The sequence below is a fragment of the Exserohilum turcica genome (assembly GCF_000359705.1).
Source record: "Exserohilum turcica Et28A unplaced genomic scaffold SETTUscaffold_22, whole genome shotgun sequence".
NCBI lineage: Eukaryota > Fungi > Ascomycota > Dothideomycetes > Pleosporales > Pleosporaceae > Exserohilum > Exserohilum turcicum.
This window is the reverse complement of record NW_007360048.1, coordinates 78,046-95,858: the sequence shown is the minus strand read 5'-3', so window position 1 is coordinate 95,858 and position 17,813 is coordinate 78,046. Positions and strand designations below refer to the sequence as shown.

General features: G+C 50.6%; 6 protein-coding genes and 1 non-coding gene across 7 annotated transcripts; 4 read left to right on the top strand and 3 right to left on the bottom strand.

Annotated features, from left to right (window-relative positions):
• Positions 1-216: 216 nt before the first annotated feature.
• On the bottom strand, positions 217-1,196 carry SETTUDRAFT_161508 (uncharacterized protein; the record flags this gene model as incomplete). Its single annotated transcript, XM_008028108.1, has 2 exons — positions 217-985; positions 1,042-1,196. The coding sequence occupies 2 exons, from the start codon at positions 1,194-1,196 to the stop codon at positions 217-219; spliced, it is 924 nt and encodes a 307-aa protein (XP_008026299.1).
• A 211-nt stretch (positions 1,197-1,407) lies between these two features.
• SETTUDRAFT_184791 (uncharacterized protein) lies at positions 1,408-7,954 on the top strand (the record flags this gene model as incomplete). The annotated part of the gene is made up of 7 exons (XM_008028107.1): positions 1,408-4,206; positions 4,250-5,524; positions 5,573-5,804; positions 5,853-6,154; positions 6,201-6,643; positions 6,692-6,810; positions 6,863-7,954. 7 exons carry the CDS (start codon positions 1,408-1,410, stop codon positions 7,789-7,791), a joined length of 6,099 nt encoding a protein of 2,032 aa, XP_008026298.1. The 3' UTR covers positions 7,792-7,954.
• Positions 7,955-9,629: 1,675 nt separating this feature from the next.
• On the top strand, positions 9,630-10,836 carry SETTUDRAFT_169384 (uncharacterized protein; the record flags this gene model as incomplete). Its single annotated transcript, XM_008028106.1, has 3 exons — positions 9,630-9,706; positions 9,760-9,890; positions 9,959-10,836. 3 exons carry the CDS (start codon positions 9,630-9,632, stop codon positions 10,708-10,710), a joined length of 960 nt encoding a protein of 319 aa, XP_008026297.1. The 3' UTR covers positions 10,711-10,836.
• An 851-nt stretch (positions 10,837-11,687) lies between these two features.
• SETTUDRAFT_t140 lies at positions 11,688-11,791 on the bottom strand. Its single transcript has one exon. It is a non-coding gene; the product is annotated as a tRNA-Lys (tRNA).
• Positions 11,792-12,827: 1,036 nt separating this feature from the next.
• On the bottom strand, positions 12,828-15,030 carry SETTUDRAFT_110694 (uncharacterized protein; the record flags this gene model as incomplete). The annotated part of the gene is made up of 2 exons (XM_008028105.1): positions 12,828-14,780; positions 14,869-15,030. The coding sequence occupies 2 exons, from the start codon at positions 15,028-15,030 to the stop codon at positions 12,828-12,830; spliced, it is 2,115 nt and encodes a 704-aa protein (XP_008026296.1).
• Positions 15,031-15,107: 77 nt separating this feature from the next.
• SETTUDRAFT_169383 (uncharacterized protein) lies at positions 15,108-15,581 on the top strand. Its single transcript, XM_008028104.1, has one exon. The coding sequence runs from the start codon at positions 15,333-15,335 to the stop codon at positions 15,534-15,536; it is 204 nt and encodes a 67-aa protein (XP_008026295.1). The 5' UTR covers positions 15,108-15,332; the 3' UTR covers positions 15,537-15,581.
• A 194-nt stretch (positions 15,582-15,775) lies between these two features.
• Positions 15,776-17,585, top strand: SETTUDRAFT_169382 (uncharacterized protein). Its single transcript, XM_008028103.1, has 3 exons — positions 15,776-16,448; positions 16,502-17,060; positions 17,110-17,585. Exons 1-3 carry the CDS (start codon positions 15,887-15,889, stop codon positions 17,345-17,347), a joined length of 1,359 nt encoding a protein of 452 aa, XP_008026294.1. The 5' UTR covers positions 15,776-15,886; the 3' UTR covers positions 17,348-17,585.
• The last annotated feature ends 228 nt before the right edge of the window (positions 17,586-17,813 follow it).

The window sequence follows — 17,813 nt, the reverse complement described above, 5'->3', positions numbered from 1 at the left end:
ACATATACCCGAGACACATCTTTGTGCAGAAGATATGCCTTACGCAATGCGGGGTGCGGAACAAAAAAAGGCGACTGAGCCGCGCACACAAGTGAATGCGAACTATTGAGATACGACATGGCATGGATGGCGTTTGGTTGTCTGAATGTGCTCGAGGAGATGTACATTAGTGTACAATACTGTATAATACAAATACCGGGTGGAGGCGGGGCGCTATCAAACGCTCGCCTTTCCTCTCAACTCCTCCCAAACGTCGTCTGGTAGACTTCCCTTGGCCCAATTCATGTACACGCCCTGCACGCCCTGTACTTCCTGCAGCTCATCCAAGAAGCTACTCAACTCTTTGGCTGCGCCCTCATCTTCCAATGGTACCTTGGTGTCTTCGTTCGGGTCGTAAATAATTTCGCTCTCTTCAATCTCATATCCCAGATCCTTGGATAGTTTGTCGGCCGTCTTATTCGTCATGGCTGGCTCGGTGTAAAGCACGACCCTGCCCTGGGTATCCTCGTCTACGTCTACCACGCCGGCCTCCACCGCGGGCTCCAGCACTTCGTCCACGGTCACGCCATCCTTTTTCCGCAGTATTATCCGCCCTTTCTTTTCAAACATGAAGGCTGTAGCAGAGACGGCGCCGCCCGCCTCCTTGACCAGTAAGCGGAGGTCGGCCAATGCACGCAGCTTGTTGTCGGTCTGGCATTCTATAATAGTGGCAATGGACGGCGGGAGTATGGCTTCGAGAACGACAGATTCGAGCGCTGCGCCCGAGGCAGAGAGGCCCTGCCCACGCGCAATGGCAGCCTCAATGGAAGCCTTTGGTACAGCCGACTTTTTTGCCGTGGATATGGCGAGGGCAAGGCGAGGGTTCATGTCGGGGTTGGGGCCAGCGAGTTTGACGGCATTGGTGATGTCGCGGGTCATGAGCGACCGCTGTTTCGACTTGCCCGCATCGTTCTTCGCCTTGTCGTGCTTGATCGTAGCCCATTTCCTATGCGTGAGTCAGCATGCGCTTTGTTCGTGCCAATGCATGGTGGGCAGTCCTACGAATGGCCTGACAGCAAGGCGGGAGTGGTGCTCAGACAGCGCACCTGGTCCGCAATGCGCACCCGCCTGGGCTGTAGGGCATGGCGACAGGTGCAGCACACGCCGCTGTTACTGGAAACGGCAGTCCTAACGGCACGGCGCAATGGAGCGGACATGTAGGGCGAGAGATTCTGGGGAACATCAAGCGCCCACCTAAAAAGTTGGAGATCATCGTCCCTGCCAAGACGGGGGTCCGCAACTCTACATGCGCCCGGCGGGCAACTCCACCTTCGACAGGTGTCATGAGAAGCCTCGCCAGGACATGAGCAGCCAATACCGATAGTCTCACCCAGCGATCCGCAGGCCGCACGCCTACCATCGACAGCCATGGCAGCCGACGACCAAGCCGCCAGCGAAAGCCCCGCGAACCCTGAACTCGACATCAAGAAGCTACACGCCCTCCCCTCTGAACAGCAGGACCTGTACCTGCTCACCTTCAGCTCCGATCTCGCGCGCCATGTGGCGTCTCTCGACGGCGATGGCGCTTCGGCGCATCAGATATACATCAAGAAGGAGATATTCCAAATCGTCAACCTCGCATCCCCCGCACCCACACGGGTAATCCGAAACAACCTGGGGCGAGCGATAGCTGGCATATTCGAAAAGGGGGACAGGAAGCTGCTCTTTGAATCCATCAATGATTCGGTCAACATACTAAATGCGGCTGGCAAGACCGAAAAGGACATCAGGACAAAGCACGCGGCTGCGCATTGCTTGGGCTCCATCTTCGAGGCGGCTGGGGATAGCGCCATAGGGCTGTCACCATTGGCAGTAAAGACACTGCTAGGGCTCGTCAAGTTTGCACAAAACCATAGCGGTCTCCGCGCAGCGCTGTTCAAAGCCGTGGGAAAGGTGTTCAAAGGGATCCACTCACATGCCGATGAGCTGATTGCAAGAGACGCGTGGAAACAGGCTCGCAATGCTGCCGGCGATAAGTCATACATTGTGCAGACGGCCGTCTGCTACTGTCTGGAGCAGTTGATTCGATACACGCCATTTTTCGACAACTCTGCCGACTTTGACAAACTGCAGAACGTGGTTTGGAAGGCCATAGATAGTCCCTCATCGTCTGTGAGACATGCAGTGGCGTCATGTATCAGCGCCGCGCTTGTGAAAAACTACTCCGAAAATGCGCCGGTCGATCTCCCAGTTCTCACACGATCAAAGACAGCCAAGAGGAAGAGCAAGAAGATAGGAGATGAAGATGGCGACGATATGGTTATGGAGCGCCCCGACTCGCCTGCGCCCAAAAAGTCGGCAACGCAACTCTCTTTCACCATTGAAAGTCTGCTGAAGCTGCTCGCGACGCAGTATTGTCGACCGCAGACTGGCAACCGCGCAAAGGCGGGAATCGCCGTATGCTATATCAAAACCATCAAGGGCCTGGGGGAGCAGATCATCGAGAGCAAATACGCAGCCGTTGCGCGAAGCTTGTTTGTCGACGTCCTCAGCAGCAATGTCATTGTGCAGAACCGCTACCGCACGCTCAGTACGAGAAAGTTTGTCGCAGTCATCATGGAAAACGTCATTGGTCGTGACTTGCTTGGTGAATCGGGACAGCTGAACGCTGCGAGGTTCTTGGTCAATGACATTCTCAAAGACTACCCGCAGGTGCTGAAGGAGCGACCAGAACCTACGAAGCAGACCCTGATCGGTGCTCTGAGCACGCTATCTTCTCTGTTCAACAGCCTTGGGTCAGCCACCAATGCAATTGCAGACTCTTGCAGAGACGCTCTGGTCCAGGTCTTGCAACATCCAAGCTATACAGTGCAAGTGACGGCTTCTGCTTGTCTGCGCTCTTTTGTTCTCGCTTGTCCTCTACAGCTGCTTCCTGCTGTTACTATATGCATGAATAGTGTCAACAGAGAACTTGGTCTTCTCGCTGGGCCGCGTCAGTCGCCAAGGAAGTGTGTTGGTCTTGCGAATGGTCTCTCCGCTGCACTGAGTACATCCACGTCACAACCATTACACGGTTCCGTAGACGTGAACTCGAGAGTACTCTCACAGGCCACATCACTGCTGAAGTCAGCTAGCAATTCCGATCTCAGAATTGGATCTACGCAGATACAAGTCGCCTGGATCTTGATCGGAGGGCTGATGACCTTGGGCCCGAACTTTGTCAAGATCCATCTTTCGCAGTTACTGCTACTGTGGAAAAATGCACTGCCTAAACCACTGAACCGAGATAACATGATTCAAAGAAACTATTTGGAGCTTTGCTTCCTGACACACGTCCGAGAATGTGCACTAGGGTCAATCCTGACCTTCCTGGAGTTCAACAGCCGGATCTTGACGCTGGACGTAACCAAGAGGCTGGCGGCGATGCTCCAGAACACGACGTTGTTTTTGAACACGTTGCCAGCGAAGAAAACGACTGACGACATGTCACAACGGTTGTCGCCTGCACTGCAACTCCATGACTTTGATCTGATGGTCCGGAGGAGAGTGCTTCAATGTTACACCAAGCTCGTCGAGCTTAGTCCAGCAAGCAGTACAGACGTTCTACTGCAGACCAATCTGCTGCCCTTTGCTATTGCATCCTTTGCCGAGCCTGACAACTACACAACGAGCTCATTCAGCACCGCCATTGCCAGTGCTGCAGGGACTTTTGAAAGCATCTGGGAAGTAGCTGACAATCACGGATTCGGTGTTACTGGACTGGTACGCGGCTTTGACATTACACCACTTCCAGGCGAGCAAGACACTGGTACCCGCCACCACTGGCTCACCCGACATGGCCCTGAAGCCATCATTGACCAGACACTCCTTTCGCCAATCTGCGGTGCTCGTGAGCATGATTCGATTTCTTTGTACATAAGGGCACCAGACGACACCCATGAGCTGCCAGACCCTCCAGCTACTGAGGTGGTCAACGCAGCACTCCAACTGTTTGCGATTTGTCTTCCTCTACAGACTGCCAAGATTCAAGAAAGTATATTGGAACAGATGACATCTTTCCTGTCTGCAAGCAGTCTGCAGCGCGACTTTAACAGAAAAACTGCTATGATGGTCAACATTGCATATGCGGTTTTGTCTGCACTCAAAGTGGCGGTAAAGGAGACACGTTCGGCTCCGGGTAGCCTGAAAGGAGCAGCAGTTGAGAAGGTCATGCAGGATCTATTGCATGTGAGTAATCCGACACTGTCTGCTTCGTAGCTAACCCCAACAGCTGTTCATCATTCTCCCCGATCCCTTCATCCGCAACCTTGCCGGAGAGGCTCTAGGTCGACTGTGTAATAGTTCTGGAAACGCGCTCACGACTGCCGAAGTCAATTATCTGGTTGACCAAATCGTTGCTAACCGCGAACCGAACGCTCGTTCTGGTTACGCTGTTGCCCTTGGCTGCATACATTCTCAACTTGGCGGTATGGCGGCTGGCTTCCACCTGAACAATATTCTCGGAATATTGATGTCACTCGGCAACGATCCGCACCCTGTTGTGCATTTCTGGGCCATTGACAGTTTGTCGCGAGTCGCCGACTCCGCTGGTCTTTCGTTTTCGAGCTATGTCACAAGTACACTCGGTATGCTAGCGCAGTTGTATGCCGCAGATACGCACAATGAGGAATCGGCATCCCTCGCATCCTCGAACATTGAGATCGACATTCCGACACCTGCAGTCATTGCGAGATGTGTTGATAGTACAATCAACGTTTTGGGTCCAGATCTACAAGATGTCGCAAAAGCAAGAGACCTGATCATGACTCTTGTTGGGCTTTTCCAGGGCGACGCTGATGAGCTTATCGTCATTGAGAGCTTGCGCTGCCAGGAACACGTCTCTCTATATGCTCCGGGTCATATGGATTTTTCGACCTATGTTAAGAATCTGCAACGCTCTGTGGAAAGTAGCTCAGCACAAATACGCGATATGGCTATTGACGGCCTGCACAACATCATGAGGCGCAACACGGAAGAAGTTATACGCGCTGCTGAGCCGGGTCTAGAAGACCAGCTGTGGCACGTTCTTGACCGAGATCCAGATCATGAAGTGGTGCAAAACATAATCCGCAATTGGCTACATCAGACGGGATTATCGGACACGGCGACGTGGGTGCAGCGATGCCACTCGGTTCTAACCAAGACGAAGAAGGTTGAGATTCCGGAAAAAATCGAACAGAAACCAAAAGCTGGTGCAGCAGACCTGCAGGATGAAGAGGTTGCGGGCTTTGCATCTGCATCAAATGCTCCAGGAGCTGAGGCTGGAGATGGCGCTCAAGTGAGCCAGGAGCTGCTCAAGTGGCAAGTCCGAACATTCGGTATGGATTGCTTGAGCGAGCTTGTTGCAATGGTTAGCAAGGAAGCTGCTTTCCGAGAGGAAGCGCCCTGTGTTTTGGCATTGCAGCAACGCGTAGCTGATGTTGTGCGCATCGCCTTTTCTGCGTCCACCGCTGGCGTTGTGCAATTGCGGATACGCGGTCTTAAGATTATCGATCAAGTCCTCAAGGTATGGCACATTCTCTTCATCTAGAACGTCATCTAATACATTATATAGCTGTTCGGTAAAACGCCTGACCCGGATTTCGCTGAAGTTACCCTACTCGAACAATACCAGGCTCAGATCGGTTCTGCACTTACGCCGGCCTTTGCAGCAGACTCATCACCAGAACTTGCAGCCGAAGCTGTGAACGTCTGTGCTACCTTTATTGCGACGGGTATCGTGACAGACGTAGACCGCATGGGGCGTATTCTCAAGCTACTCGTCTCAGCGCTTGAGAACTTTTCTAGTACGTTCCTGTACTGCCCTAGTCTCAGATCTGGCTAACACGCATCAGGCGAATCCGAAACTGCGTCAATAGGTGACCTTAAAGGGCTAAGCTCCAACGCCCAAGTCATGGTGAAGATGGCAGTTTTCTCAGCTTGGGCCGAACTGCAAATTGCTAGTGCCGAGCAGACGTACCTTGTAGATGTGCTGAAGCCGCATATTGCTAAGCTGACCCCTCTTTGGTTGGCATCGCTGCGGGAATATGCTCGCCTCAGATTTGAGCCCGATATCTCTTCTTCCATGGGTTCTGCATCGCTCTCTGGTAGTCTGGACACCATCTACGCGGCACTCAACCGTGAGACGCTGTTGAAAGTAGGATATTCTCACAGCTACTTGTATATGCGCTGACACTTTGTAGTTCTACCAGGATGCTTGGCTTAATCTTGTTGATGCGATTGCTAGTCTTATCGACGAAGACAGCGAGTTTGTCTTTGACGCGCTTGATGGCAAAACCGAGCTGTCTGATCCGGCTCCCACTGAGAGGACCGATCATATTAACTATCGCGATGAGCCTGTCGCTTTCTTCTTTGTTCTCTTCGGTCTCGCATTCGAGGCTCTCGCAGGTCGCCCGGGCGATCTACAAGCATCCAAGGAGCAGATTTTAGAGATACTACAGGCTTTGAAGAAGATCCTGCGACCTTCGGTATCTGGGCACGCTATCTATCAAGAGGTCGTATTCTCAGAAACGATGGACATGCTTGATCGATTGGTACTTACTGAAGGTTTGACTATACAAATGGTCATTGTACAGATTACGCGAAATCTCTGCCTTGGCCATCCTTCTGCAAGGAGAGATCAGGGGTAAGACCATACATCAAAGTTATTATGAGCTTTGCTGACCACGTACAGAACCACGTCCGCAGACGAACATCTCTCTGAAGATATCGACCAGCTATTTGAACTGACCAAGATCATGGTGCTAGTACTATCAGGCCTGGTACCTGGGCTGGAAGACAGCAAAGCTAAGGGTGAGTCTTGTTCGTATACACTAGACGAGTATTTACTAACTCGCATCCTTAGCTCGCCATGAGATGAATGAAGAGGCTGTTGCTCTACTCACAACAGCATTGTCCGCTCTCGTGGATGCGGCACAAGTCTTCCCATCCATCATCAAAGCCGACCTTCATGCTTGCATTCTTCACATCTTTGCAACTATAGTCGCAACTGGAGAATGCCAGGCAACCGTCATCCCTCAAGCGCTGCCAATCTTCAAACGCTTCATCACCAGCCTTGCACCAGATGCTGAAGCAACAGACGAAACCAGCAAGCAACTACGTGCAACACTGGCGCGCTTCCTTGCCATTCTCAAGCACGCCCAGAAGCGGGATTTCGATGCTGCTCTCGCGTGCGAGAAGAACACCATTCTCACAACTACCATTTTGTTAAGTTCTGTGCCGTCTGCCTTCTCACCTGATGATCCGCTTGTCAAACGATTCGTTGATGATCTTTTCGACTGTCTCGATACGCGGACGACAAGCAAAGTTGCAGCAGGATGTTGTCGCTCGCTTCTGCTACTGCCCAAGAAGAGCGCTTTGGAAACAAGTCTTGCCAAACTTCTTCTGCCTCCCACACTCTCTTTCCTTGCCAGGCCTTCTGAGGTGGAAGGCCTTGAAGAGTCACGCACAACACTCGCACAGACTCTTGTCAGCTTCATCTCAACTCTTCAGGAACCAGCACAGCGACAAGTTGCAAGCAAGATTATTGTTCCAGCCTTGCTAGCACGCGCACAGGCCGAACCCAGTGCAACCCAAGAAACAGCTGCAAGGTTGCTCGAGCTGGCTGGAGCCGACCAGCAGGCTTTCAGAAGTGTAGTAACTGGGCTGACTCCCGAGCAAAAGTCCTTTATGGAAGGTGTGCTAAAGAGTGGACAAGGATCCAGACGGCAGGAGACGAGCAGGGAAGACGACGGAATGCCCAAGATTGCTCTCAAGATGGACTTTGGCTCGTAGGCTGTGGTTTGATTGTCCCCAAAACAGGGTGTGGATTGGGAATTTCGGGAATGAAATGGACAAATCAATGGGTATGAGTTGATGACAATGGCAGGGCTTAAGTGTATGCATGTTTGATGACTAGAAGGGTTGTTTGATACCAGATAGGAAATTTTATTCTAACGCAACGTTGATGTTACGATTTTATCTTCTACGAGAATCGAAGTTGGGTATCACTCTAGAATACATCGACAAATTCGAACAGACTCCTGTCACCTGCCGGGTTCACAAACAAACCTAATAACCTATTCGGGGAAAAACAATAAGTACATGAATTCATTTACTAGCCCTACATGCTTAAGCAAATGTAGCTAACAGCTATAGCCAAATTGGCTAGTAACGTGGTTATGCAGGCTTCAAAAAGAGTTCAAAACAAGGTACTTCAAAGGCAAGGTGGCTACCGTACCGATACCTTCTAACACACTCCGCATTCTAGCCTAGCAAGTGTCGTTGATTGTTTGATTGACGTTGACCCATTTCGTTATACAACACTGATTGAACTTTTGACATTTGTCCCCTAACAGCCCGTGGCAACGATTATTGTCCCAGTCCAAGAGCCCGCCAATATCGCTGTTTTCACAGCAAACACTGGTCTTGTAGCGTCGCATTCCAGATCTAAGATCCACCTTGCAATATGTTCCATTGGTGGAGACTGTGGTGGCAGTGGCGGCCTGGGCCGCGAGAATGAGAGAGAGGATGACAAATTGCATGTCTGGTCAATTTGTAACAGATACGACAAAAAGAGGCGATTTAAGCGTAAGTGTGTTATGTAGTCGGATCAAGTTGTCGCCCTAGAGTGCAGGAAAGACTAGGGTGGTATCGCTAGAAACCAAGATTGGTGTTGAAGTAGGGAGTGTAAAATGTTCGCTTTTGTCCAGTGTTGATGAGAATAGGAAACTCAATCTAATAATAACAAGAAAGAGCAGCCGCTCCTGGTGAATACAATCTGTAGGATATGAATATGGAACAGAAGCAGCTAGAAAGTTTGATATATAGTCAACACAGCAAGGTTGCTGGGATGATCTTACCAAGGTCGGGAATAAATTAACAATGCTACTAGTAGAACAGACAAACATACCGAGATCAATTAAACCAGAAGTCTGCCGTGTTTCATCAGTATCCAGGCCACTCCCTGAAGGGCAATGCCAAGTACATGGGTTTGGTTACGTAAGATAGGCTGTGAAATTCAAGGAGATAGCAGTGGCGATGCAGTATTACATTGGCTAACATGGTGTGGTAAATAGGTAGGGGCAGGGTTTCCCTGCTTGGTCCACCTTTTCTCTGCGATAACTCTATTAATTCTATACTGTATAGCATACGTAGCAGCTTAGATTAAACCAATAGCAAATCTTCAATAACCCTATGGTCTTATATCTACTAGTCGCTATTTTTAGTACAATAGCTCACTTACCAAATATTGTTACACACCAACTATGCGCAGTAATAGAAGTGAACTGTGACGCAACCTGGCTCAGCTCTACCTAGGCTACCATGTGCCCAAAAAGGTACAGTATACTGCATTCGCAGTATCTGGAGCTGAACAGCATACATGGTGATGGCAGATTATCCAATCAGAGTGCCGCTCCACGTTAGTTCGTCAGATTAGCACGCGTACTGGCACCTCCAGCCTGACCCAATAGTATTCCTAGTGTACTAGAAGCCACCTGCAGGCAGCCACCCCTCTCTTCGCTGACATCTTTCAGCTGAGAGAATCGCAGCCTTCTCACCCTCCTTTGACCCTACTCATCATTTTGACTCGTATAAATCCGGTCTCGAGCAGCGCTTCCTGTGTCTTCGATATGGTTGTTCGCGATATCTACTTCCAATTCGGACCCGAGGACTCGTATTTCCTCCGCGTAGGGCACCGCCATCGCAGGTGAGTTGTTTAATTTCTCTGATGAACGTGCATCAGGCTGAGAGTTCATGTAGTGCGGGAAATATAGCTGGACGGAGGCCACCCTGGACGGATGGCGAGAGGATTCGAGTTGACATGATGGCATGGAATAAGAGCGGTAGTTACTGTTCCCTTTGGTATAACCGTCAGGGCAATATCCAGACTAGTAGGTCATGCCTTCACTCCCGCTTTACTCTTACAATCTTGGCTACTGCTTACGGAGTCTAAGTATAGCTACAGCCAAGTTAAATCCAAAACTGGAGAGAGCGATGTCGAGTTCTCCAAGATCTGCGAGACGAGTAGTTTTCGGGCCTGAAGCCACCTGGTTTCTTTGGTATTTGTTCGGCTGTTCACCGGAGTACTCTGCTGGCTTGCCCAAGGCCATTGAAGAGAATGTTCAGGATGCAAGGAAGATGTACACGACGCTGCGGTGTGTAGCGCTGGGTCCGGAGAACAACTTTGTCATGATTTGGCAAGATGGATCGAAATCGTATAACCTAGACGAGAATTACTCGGTGCTGAATCAGGCGCTTGATAGTTGCGAGGGTGAAGATGTGAGCGTAAGTAATGTTTTCGATAGCTCGTATTTGATTTTGCTTTTGAAATTGAAGGATACTTATCCAGTACGACAGCGCATCGCTCTCAATCCCAACAAGGCCGGTGACTACTTCGTCTACTTCGACAGAACCAAGACCGCTATGTTCCAAGTGTCTGAAGCATTTGGCAAAGATCTCGAGGATGCCCTGACTGCCGAAGGTATTAGAAGCACAGCTATTGTTCGTCATAGAGATAAGCTGGCGAGACAAACCGACATTCTCAAAATGGCAAAGCAAAGCAATCTAGTCGGCAATGTAGCGGACACTGTAAACAATGAGACAATAGGATCGAGCGGGTCGAGACTGGTGACGAACGGTGTGAGCATTGGAGCAAGCTTGGCGACATTTGCTAGCGCTATCGTAGGTGTCGCCGCTTGTACAGTTATGTAGGGTTTTTTTGTGTTATCCTAATGGTTACGTACATTTGAGGCGAGCAAGGGGTGGGGTTTCTAGAATGTTGAACCTGGACATCGTCTCATCACGATCCTCTCAAAGACCCTTTGTTCTCCGTATCAGTACTTCCCGACTTCTATATCGCTATCACGGGGCTGTTATAGTTTTCTTGGGAGATAGATCGCTTACAGCATCATTTCGCTTGCAAAGTAAGATAAGTAGGGACTCTTATTCTATTACTTATGGCTTAAATAAACGGCGAGAGAGATGTTTACATCGCGAAACAACAGATTCATTTTAGTACAGACCGTTCTTAGCTACGCGGGCATAGAGAGACGCTAGATAACTAGGAATTAGACAATAAATAGACTTGGTTACGTTACTATCCTCACTTCATCACTCACATCCTAGCAATCGAGAAAGAGATTTGATCGTATGTTTATCAATTATGAAAACACCGCGTAGTTTGCTGCGTATTAGGTTTACTGGCCTATTTGACCCCTATTGTTAAAACCTGCGAGGCCTCCATTTCAGCACAGTCCCCAGCTCTCTACCTCCTCGAGCGTTTGTTGGCTGGGCTTTATACAGATATCAAAAAGTAGACAGAGCGAAGTTCCCTGCCGTCAAAAAAGTACAGAAGCCTTTTCTGAATGCAGATAGAATATCATTCGGAGTGTTCAGATCCGTCAAGCTGCTACTATCTTGCGTGCTCCGTTGATCTTACGAAACCTGATATTTCGCTACTGCTGTTCGGCTGGATAATCGTATTTGTCGAGGAATCTAGAGGAATCGTCCTGTGCTCAGCATCTAGCAGCAGTATTATTACTGGATAAAAATAACGATCTTGCTGTTGAGCTGGCTAAGTTCTTGCTTTCGTGCAACGTCATCACTAACACAATTGCAATGTGCTATGTAGCTGCTGCCACCATTCGCCAAAATCATAGCGGGGTTGTGTTCAAAACAGCAAAAAAGGAAGCCCGACGTGGGGGTCGAACCCACAACCTTGAGATAACCAATCGAGTCTGTTTAGGACGTGAAAGCTAAGAGTCTCACGCTCTACCGATTGAGCTAGCCGGGCAGATGCTGTTTTGATGGAAAGAAGAGTAATTATGTATATTATGTTCAACTATAACAGAGCTATCAATGAGAAAGTGGATCTGAGCATTCCAGAGTTCATGGCAGAAAAACTCTTCACGGGAGCTACCAACCGAGTTCACTAACACAATTTACCCCACCTAAACTTGGATTATAACCGAACCTAACCGGATGGCCCGCAACATCCATATCGACTTTATCCCCAGTCCCTGTGGGTGCTAAGGACACTCAACAATGGGAAACCATGTCCACTAGTCTTTTGGCGCCCAAACGATCCCCGCGCAAAAAGCGCAAATATTTCCAACAGTTAAGAGAATCACAGCTTCGAATCAGTCTGCCTACAATGGTAAGAGATATACATCAAGCTGCATCGTGTATAGTTCTAATCTTGCCCCGCTTCTGCGATCGCCGTGTTCTTGCATCCGCATAATGACCCGCGTGTCAATGCATGCGTCATTTCCATCTGCAAGCAGGATGCATGCTGAGAGAAAGCTGTGCATGTGAAGATGATATTGTGGATCAGAATCCGGTAGAACAAAAAGAAGGGTTCTCATTGGGCAGATATCAACGTTGTGGAGGGAGCGAGCACACGATGGCTTGCTCTAGGTGCAAGCTATCTTCATGCTATTGGCAGGCACATAAGAAGATCTGCAGTCCGGAAGAGCCGTGTCGAATAATGTGCATTGGTGGTTGTAATATTTATTGAGTACTGTATGGACGGAGACTGGTCACCCAATGGATAACAGTTAATTACACAGTCCTAGTAATGACTCCTCTCAATATCCAGGCATTAACGTCAGGAAGCTGCACCTTACAAGATCAACAATGTATGAATGATGATAAGGAGCTCTATTGGTTTAGTTGAATCTTATCAAAATTGTCCGACCAACCTATGCCATAACCATGGCGGGACTAGACTATACAAGAAAATTTGAGATGGAGCACACGAGGCCACGTTATGCACCACAAATGCACAAACATCAATCAACCCTGCGATGAACCGACATCAAGAATCACACCTAGTAAGCCTTGACCTTCTTGCCTTCTCCATTTGTTCCAACATCCGCCTTTCTCTTACCAAGTACAGAATCTGGCGTACTGGGCATCTCAATACCTATTCCCTTACTATACTCTTCAAAGCATGTAGCGTGATAAACCTTGCCACCGACGCTCAAGGCGTCCATCCAAACAAAATCATTCGCTTCCACATTCCATTGTGTCTCGAACTTTTCTTGGCAAATTGGGCACGGCGCTTGCTGAAGTGTCACGTCCTGCGGAACGCTAACGTATCGGTCCTTGGTCTGTTTCTTTGGCTTGCTAGCGTTGGTAGCTGAAGAAGGGTAGTTGGACTGGTTCGGGGCAGTCTCGTCAACTTCGCGGTACTCGATCCATTCCTTTTCGGGAATGTACCAACTGCGGTGCACGCCCCGCTTGGCCGCATCAGGGTCCTTGACTTTGAAGTGCCAGTCCATGTGGCGAGCCTTCTTCTCCTTCCCTTCAGGCGTATTCTCAAAGCGGCGACCGCAGGTTGCACAGATGTTGGGTTTGGCTTCATACAAACGCGAAATGAGGTGCAGACGGGGCTTCTTCATGGATGCGGTAGTGAGTTCAATCTGGTCTAGCAAACCCGCTGGTGCTGTTGTTTGTTCTGCTGTTGCATGGGATGCAATAGGACCCCCATTCACGGGTGTCGCACCAGATACACTACTCAGGGCTTTGAGGAGCCACTCGGCGCTTCCCAGGGCTGGGGCGGCAGCGGCGGGCTGAGGTGGTAGTTGAGGTACAGACACCGGCTGCACTGGTGGCGCGGCAACGGGTTTGCTAAACTGTGCAAGTAGCGCAGCCAAGTTGGTGGTTGGTGGAGCGGACTGTGCCGGTGGGGCGGATTGGGGTGCAGGTACTGGTGTTGAAACGGGTGGTGGAAAGCCTTGAAATGGTGGTTGGAATGGAGCTGGCGCAGGGACAGAATTCGATTGTGCAGGTGACGATACACGCTTCAGCAGTTCCGCCAGGTTCAAAGCTGGTGGATTTGGAGTCGACGCAGGTTGCGGCGTCGACTGTGGTGGTCTAAAGCTTGCAAGAAGCTGCGCGACATTCGGCGGAGCACTGCCTGGTGAGGCCGTCACAGGAGGATACTGTGCGGTGTAGCCAGAAGGTATCGCCGTCTGTTGGGGATATGCTGGCGTTGCCGCTACAAAAGTGGGTGTTGGGGCGGGTGGAGGTGCCAACGCTCGAATCTGCTGGCGTACAGCTTCGAGCTGTTGTGGCGGTAACGTCTGTGTGTCTAATATCTGCTTGAGAGATAAAAGTGCCGACAGCTTTGTGCGCAGCGCAGCATCAGCTGGGTTGTGTGCAAACGTGTTTTGTGTAGTGGTGATCAACTGAGTTACTTCAGCCTTCAGCCCAGCAAGATCAATGGATGACATGGGCGAGGCGGGCTGCTGAGGTTGTGTGTATGGCACTGGAGGTGTAGAGGCATGTGTTGGAGTCCCATATTGAGATGCTGGTGGATATGACTGAAGTCGTACTGTCAGTACTCTGTGACACGCGTCTTGTGAAGAAGGACTCACCGGTCGAGCACGCGGGTCATTTGGAGCAGCATAACGAGGACCGTTCTGCGGCGGCGTAGACGTGCCTCTCCAGGCTACACTGAGCGATGGAGGGCGAGGTGGAAGCGCATGTTGTGGGCGCACCTGCTGTTGAGCTGCGTGAAACTTAGCCAGTGCGTTCTCGATATCCTGCGTCACTTCGGCTGAGAACACTGGGCGTGGATCCATAGACTCGGGCACAGGCATCTTCCATGTTTTCAATAAGCCTTCCATGTTCTTGCGTGTAGCTTGGTCCATGACAAGATAGGCATCCATGAATGTTCTGTACAGGTTGCGGCCGATGTAAACGGTGTATGGGGTCCCGACATTCTTGACAATGGAATCAAGCACATAAAGGGCGGGAAGCTTCCATTCAGGACGAGTCTATTACCATTAGTCACCAATACCAGAAAAACGATAGGGGACGAGAGGAGAATAGCAAATCACTCCAGGCTATGTGTCAGGGACTTACCGATTGGATGTGCTTCTGCAGCTCGTTGGATATGGCTTCAGCATACTCTGTGTTTTCTTTGGCGATAAGGGTTAGATTGCTAATCTCGGGCCTGCTGTTCATCCTCAAATCTTGCAGTGCATCCCGAAAATCGGCCGCCACTTCAGCAGCTGGGAGAGACATAATGGGCAGGGATGCTTTGGGTTAGAGCAAAAGGAAAGGTCCTGTGTCAGAGGGGGTGAAGGTTGCGCGCAGAGGGCAGATGAGCGGCTCGCTGTGCGATCGGAAAAGTCGCAACACTGACAATGTCGACGCCAGATGAACAAGATAGACGATATGCTTCCTCGCTCGCGACGAACACACGTAATGACAGTGCTTGTTGGATACTAGCTATGGCCGCGCCAAGTGACGCAGTGTAGACTGCGTCGGTACAGCTAGGCAGTAACAAACTCGCCCTCCTCCAGCTATTGCAATCCTCCTTGTGTATGTATGTCCTCCCTCCTTCAAGCAAAGAATTCGGCAGCAGTGCACAACTGCTGTGGGATCGTGAACAAACCTTGGAGCGGCTTGCAGGTGATGCTGCGACAGCCAAGGTCCGCGAGAGGTGCTGCCGTTATCGTGAGCAGCTGCTTGGTTGCGAAACAGCGACAGGTATTTCAGGCGCGTTCTTTGTACGTTATTTGTCGTAGTGAGTCGCTGGTGGATGGCGTCGTGAGCCTGAGGTTGGTGGTCAGGCGAGAGAGGGCGTGGAACAAAGACGGAGGAGAGGCTCGAGGCTTTGGAACACGAAGGAAGCCGCGAACCAGCCGACGCACGGGCGCCGCTGCTGGTTGCGCATGCCAAGACCGGCCCCGGCGGAAAGTATTGCCGCGCGTCATTGCCAGGCGCGCTCCCTTCAACTTTCCTCTGGCAATCACCTCAATCACCGCTCGCGCCTTCCGCCCACCCGTAGCGCGACCAGCATCCGACGAACGCCTGAAGAGTCTCGGCGCTATCCAAAAACTCTGCCTCTTGGATAACATCAGCTCGGACAGACACTATGGAGGACGTCGAGTTCACTAAGTCGCATTCGCAGTCGCCGCTGCCTGAAGCTGGCAACGACCCGGCTGACCCTCTGCGCCCCGAGATTGATGAGGAGAACACCACTCCGAATCCTCCAATTGGCGATCCAGACCAAGATATGGAGGTGACAGAGGACCGACCTGGAGAGATGCCCGATCAAGACGATGTCGAAGCTGGCTTGTCTGACAACGAGTCGGTGCTTTCCGAGGCGCTCAACGATGACCAGATGGACGAGCAGTTTGGCGACTTCGACATCAACAATGTCGCCATCGACGAGCGCCCTGCCCAGATCATAGACGAGGACAACGTAAAGCAGATTGGTGTACACAAGCGCAAGCGCACTGCAGGCGAAGGCGAAGAGCCCAAGAAGAAAAAGAAGAGGGCGGACAAGCCGCGCCGCAAGAAGAACAAGGATGGTGAAGAGGACGGAGACATCGCCGAGGGGGGCGAAAGGCGGAGCAAGCGATCCAAGAAAGCAGGCAGAGTACGAGACGTAAGCCCAGAAGGTGATCCAGACGAGAATCTCACCCCAGAAGAACGTGAGTACATGGGCGCATGAATCAACTTACTACACGTGCTAATGCCTTTGCAGGTAGGAAGAAGGCCCTGAATGCTCAGATCGATAGCATTGTCAAGGGCAGCTCGAATCGTCGTCGCAAGAAGGACGGAATCGACCTGGAGCAAATGGCCGACCAGGAAATCGAGGAGATGCGGCGTCGCATGGCGCAAGCTGCTGAGGCTGACAACGAAGGCCGAAAGCGCAACGAGCCAGCGCGACACAAGCTCAAACTTTTGCCCGAAGTCACAGCTCTTCTCAACAAGAACAACCTGAGGGATACTATTGTGGACCCTGAAGTGAACCTGCTCGAATCAGTGCGCTTCTTCCTGGAGCCCCTGAGCGATGGCAGTCTGCCCGCATATGATATTCAGAAAGACTTATTCGCTTCATTGGCAAAACTTCCTGTCAACAAAGACACGCTTGTCGCATCTGGCATCGGCAAGGTCATCATGTTCTATATCAAGAGCAAGAAGCCCGAGTTGAGCATCAAGCGGCAAGCCGAGCGCCTCTTTACAGACTGGACTCGCCCTATCCTTAGGCGAACAGACGACTACCGCAAGAAGGAGTTTGCCCAAGCCGACTACGATCCAAGGTATGTTTCAAGCTTGTTAGTATCTTTTTATGTGCTAATGGTTTCGCAGTCAAATGAACAGCGGCGACAGGACAGTCAATAGCCAGCAAGCCGCCATTGCCGCCAGCCGACAGAAGGCCCTGGAGGCCCCTCGTGCTTTTCAACGTGCTCGCATGGAGTCTGGTCCAACCACCTACACCATTGCACCCAAGAGCAATGTTGTATTCAACGAGAACGCTCGAAGTCGTTCGACCAATGTGGACATTATGAAGCAGATCAAGGGCGGTCGTGGTGGAGGCAGGCGCTGAGCTGGTGTGCCAACAGAAAGCTCTTATTTCATGGGAACCCTTTTCTCTTTCTTTCATCATTGGCTCTCTGTGAGGGCCATGACCTTTACACTGCAGAGACGTTTGGGAATAGTTTTATGTGCGTGATTTGGGACATGTGGGCAGAATGCATAGCGGGCGTTTCTTTGCACGTCGGGATTGTTTATGTGATTTAGCCAGTCTGTTATTCTTTTGAAAAGCTTGTACTGTACAATAGAACCGATACATTTGTAATTCTGTCCTTCAATTTTGCTTTCGACATGCTTATTTTTATTTTATGGTTTTCGATTATCCTCGTTTTTTATTTTGGTTTGTTCGCGCTAACTGAGCACGTTACGGGCGCAGTTCATTTAGCAGAGTCCAAGTGCAAGATGACTGTGGAACGCAAAGCCGAAATCCTAACAGAAGTCTATCGGTGCTCAGACGGTGAAATACCACGTGTTGGTTA

What these genes read in the sequence shown, in the direction of transcription:
- SETTUDRAFT_169383 (XM_008028104.1), top strand. Translation starts at nt 15,333, where the DNA reads ATGTATGTCCTCCCTCCTTCAAGCAAAGAATTCGGCAGCAGTGCACAA.
- SETTUDRAFT_169382 (XM_008028103.1), top strand. Translation starts at nt 15,887, where the DNA reads ATGGAGGACGTCGAGTTCACTAAGTCGCATTCGCAGTCGCCGCTGCCT. An exon ending in GAATCTCACCCCAGAAGAAC is followed by an intron (nt 16,449 to 16,501) that starts GTGAGTACATGG and finishes ATGCCTTTGCAG; the next exon opens with GTAGGAAGAAGGCCCTGAAT. An exon ending in CAAGCCGACTACGATCCAAG is followed by an intron (nt 17,061 to 17,109) that starts GTATGTTTCAAG and finishes ATGGTTTCGCAG; the next exon opens with TCAAATGAACAGCGGCGACA.